The 4122-nt window shown below is 37.0% G+C and overlaps 1 protein-coding gene across 3 annotated transcripts in view; it reads left to right on the top strand.

Moving 5' to 3' along the window:
• LOC101859850 (prostaglandin reductase 1) overlaps positions 1 to 4122 on the top strand; it is a 12877-nt gene that overhangs the window by 6543 nt on the left and 2212 nt on the right. For all 3 annotated transcript variants that reach the window (XM_013081938.2, XM_005097318.3, XM_035969522.1), the window contains exons 6-8: positions 821 to 938; positions 2177 to 2329; positions 3433 to 3538. In XM_013081938.2, coding sequence (XP_012937392.1) covers positions 821 to 938; positions 2177 to 2329; positions 3433 to 3538 — 377 coding nt within the window. The remainder of the gene's footprint in view (positions 1 to 820; positions 939 to 2176; positions 2330 to 3432; positions 3539 to 4122) is intronic.

Here is a 4122-nt window from a genome sequence, read left to right as displayed (position 1 = left end):
AATAAAGAGGGGGGGGGGGTGATTTGAAATCCTTTTGTAGAAAAAGGAATTTCATGTTAAATGGCTTTAGTTTAAGCCGAATCTACTTTTCTTGTCTTTTATCATCTATCATCACTGTTGCTGCTGTTGAAAGTAGGAACTCCACATAACGCCTCTAGAGTTTGCTGTCTATCTCTTCTGAGCTTTATGACCTTATGTAGCCTTCTGACCCACTCACATCATTTCTGGTCTGGGGATGTTGGATGTTACTGTTAGTGGTCTGCCTCTTTTGCACAGCCGTAACTTTTTAATCACTTTGCAGAATTTAACGATTTCAAGTGCTTATTAGACTTTTCACACGCACGCTCTTGTATGGGATTATCATATTTGATGTAGAAAAATAATGCTTCCATGTTTTTTTAATGAGCAAAAGTGTGAGTAAAACTTGGTTGCTGAAGACCAATATAAAGTGTCCCATTGAGTTGGGTCTCAGATGTTTAATTTTACCTAATATTTTCAGAGTCGTTCTTATAAAGATGGACATGTAGTGAATTGGATGTTTAAGAGAAAATTTACTCAATGGTGCTATTTTGTGAGGGGAGGGGAGGGTCTATTTTCAAACTGACTTATTCATTCTTCAGGTGTTTCAAAGACTAATGAAAATATTACGTTCCTGATTGTGAAAATTCTTCTCCTGTGTCTAGTTCCCATTAGACAAAGTGATGTCATTTCTTTACCTGCAAACCTCTGACCTCATTCTGATTGGGAATACTGTACCAATATTAAGTATATGTCCACCAAAGTGAAGATTTTAACTCATTCTATATATTTCTTCTTCAAGACTGACAGGTTATTTTGGTGTTCTCGACAAATGTCAGCCCAAGCCAGGGGAAGTTGTGTTGGTCAGCACGGCCGCTGGAGCTGTGGGCAGTGTGGTGGGACAGATTGCCAAGATCAAGGTGAGGAGGACTTGTGAGACACAAAAACGTGTAAAGTGGATAGTAATTCTAGACACGTTTAGTGCAGATCCTACCCGAAGCTGCATAATAATAATAAAATGTGAGGCGTGACGAAATCAGGCGCTCGTCAAAATAATCAAAGTGAAGAAACTGGCATTTTCTCTCAGGTTTATGAATTTTTATTGAATTTTCATTTTTGGCTTGACACCTTCCATGCCCATTGAAGAACATATTTCTGTGTGGATTTTTTACTGAAAAACCACGATTAAAGGCACAGCAAATGTAAATTTTCAGTTTCCATGGACTCTCAAGCTAAGGAAATAACTCGTCTTTGGCAGCCATTTTCTCACTAATTTTACCTCTGAAACTTGGTGACCCCCACCTCCTTCATTCGCAAATATCTCAAATTTTATTCAAGATTAATGGATAATTTTTTCATTGAAAGGAAGATAAATGAACAAGATTTAAGATGATTCCAATAACTCCATATGCCCAAAAATTAACAAGCACGCGCCTGATTCCACAGCAATTTTAACACAAATAATAAAGATCACTTCTATGGCACCCACTCCTTGGTAGCTTTAGGTGCTTCACCATAAAATTAAAAACTTGACAGCTTACATAATGACATGTTTCAGGCATAATGGCCCGTTCAATGTACAACTATCTTTTCAAATACATATATGCACCAATCATCGGACAAAAGAACATGCTTTAAAAAACAATGTGGCTTCTGATCACAATTGGAAGGAGAATAAAACTAGTATTGTAAAATAATATTTAAATAATGAGGCTGTATATTCCATTTTCGTGTTGTATGGTCTCTTAATCAAGCCGGTACTTTATACGAAAGTCACATTCTATCCATTTTTAGAAAATCAAAGTGATCTTTGGTTACAGAATGTTTTGAGACAAAATATTTTAATGTAGTAAAGACTTAAGATCAAGCGCGCAGTCTAATGGAAAAACTGGAAGCTTGAATATTGGAGATAAGCCATTTAGTCCCAAATCCCATCAGTCACATATGGATTTGCTGGCAGGTTTAGACCAGGTGTGCTTGTGGTTTTTCACCTTTAGACCAGGTGTGTTATATCATTAGACCAGCTGTGTTATTTCACCTTTGGACCGGCTATGTTATTTCACTTTTTAGACCGGCTATGTTATTTCACCTTGTACACCAGCTGTGTTATTTCACATTTGGACGAGCTGTGCTATTTCACCTCATTGGTTTCTTCCAGGGTGCGACAGTCATTGGATCCGCTGGCTCCAAAGAGAAATGTGATTGGCTGAAGGAGGTCGGTTTTGACCACGTTTTCAACTATAAGGAAACCTCGGTGGAGGATGCTCTGAAAGAGTTTGCTCCAGATGGAGTTGACTGCTATTTTGATAATGTAAGTAAGCACAGTTACATATTCTCTTAGTTTTGGAATTCCGAGAACGGGGGGTGTGATTGTGAACGTTTGGACTTAAGGAAAAAAAAGTGATATACTCGAAACTGGTGACAGGGAATAGATCTTTTGTTAACATGGCTGTATGTAACAGTTATATTTATATTGGTCTGACAGCTGGGATATATTATTATTTATAGACATGGAACAAAATGGAGTTTTCTTGTTATTTAAGCCATAAAAGCCTCAGAGGGAAATTTCAGAGTTAGATGGTTTGTGCCCAAAGGCCATTAGTATAAATAACAGTCTTTATGATCTGAATTGCATTGCGGGAGGTGTAAAAAAAACTACAGTTACAAATATATTGTATTACAGTTTTTATCAGGATTTACTATAACTACATTGGGCTCTTCGCAGCGTATGTTATTGATGGACAGGAGTTTATGGATCCCTGTCCCATGTCCTGTAAAAGGTGAAGTTTTAAGAACAATGAAATGAAATAATGTTGTAAATGCCTTTTAAATATTATTTTTTTCCTTACTTTTCCATCTCTTAGACCGCGAGTGGTTGTATGGCACCGCTGATCACTTAAAAGCCCTATTTCTTTTCTTTCCCTCTGTTGTTTCTTTCTGTATTTCTTTTTTTTTTTTCTTGCACTAAATGAACCTTGTTGAGTTGATTGGTTTCTGTTTACCTCGAGAAAAAAACTTTTAAAAAACCACTTCTTAGACTATTGAGCATACTATATTAAAAGGGGTGTCAAATTTCTACTTCGTGGGTGGTTGGCGGGTGTTCTGATGTAGTTTGCTCCTTCTTTCCGATCAAACATCTATCGTCCTTATCTCCCCTTCTTCTTTTTTATATTTGTTACTCTCTTGTAACTCCTCTAATCTACTGGCGCTCATATGACCTTATGCAGTTGCGAGCGCCGTAAAACCTCTACTAAAACTAACTAAAACAAAATTACCATAGTTGTGTTGATAGGCTTCTGTTTACCTCAAGAAAAAACCCAAACATAACCACTTCTTAGACTATTGAGCATATAATGTTAAAAGGGGTGTAAAACTTTTACTTCTTAGGTTTAACGGTTTTGTTCCTCTCCACAGGTAGGAGGCGACTACGCCATCACTGTTCTCAACAACATGAGACAGAACGGTCGCTTCTGTGCTTGTGGACAAATATCACAGTATAGTCTCAAAGAGAAGAAGCCAGGTGAGTTTGAATGATTTCATGACTTCCGTTGGGACCACATTTATGGTCTAAATTTGTTGACAATGCCATTTGACAATTACGGTACTCAAACAAGCAAACAAATGCCTTCACGTTCACAATGTGGCCACCAGCTTCTGCTTCCTCTTTTGGGGAAATACCTCAGGGCAAGGGTGGGCGAACTATGGCCTGTGGACCAAATGTTGCCTTTCACAGAGTTTTGTGCTGCCCGCGGAAATATTTGGTGAAATTTTTTTTTAAAAAAGGAAATGAATTACTTTTCATGTAAGTGGTCTCATTGGTCAATATACTATAGAAACAAGACTAGCTGTTTAAGTGTAAATTAAAGAAAAATTAATATGTTCATCTTTTTCTAGATTTAATCATTTTATTATAATGAGGCAGGTTACATTTTGTATTTATTCAGTTAATAAAATAAAACTGTGTTTACTTAGTTAATAAGAGAAAAATAAGATTACACAACACACTATGTCCAGTTTTATCCCTTTGCTGTTTATGACCAAGTTGAAGTGGCCCCTGATCTGAGAAGTTTGTTTTCTCCTGCATTGGGGAATGATCCTCTACTG

This window comes from Aplysia californica, unplaced genomic scaffold (genome assembly GCF_000002075.1).
Source record: "Aplysia californica isolate F4 #8 unplaced genomic scaffold, AplCal3.0 scaffold00152, whole genome shotgun sequence".
Taxonomy (NCBI): Eukaryota; Metazoa; Mollusca; class Gastropoda; order Aplysiida; family Aplysiidae; genus Aplysia; species Aplysia californica.
Note: the sequence above shows the minus strand (reverse complement) of the source record. Positions and strands in the feature narration are given on the sequence as shown.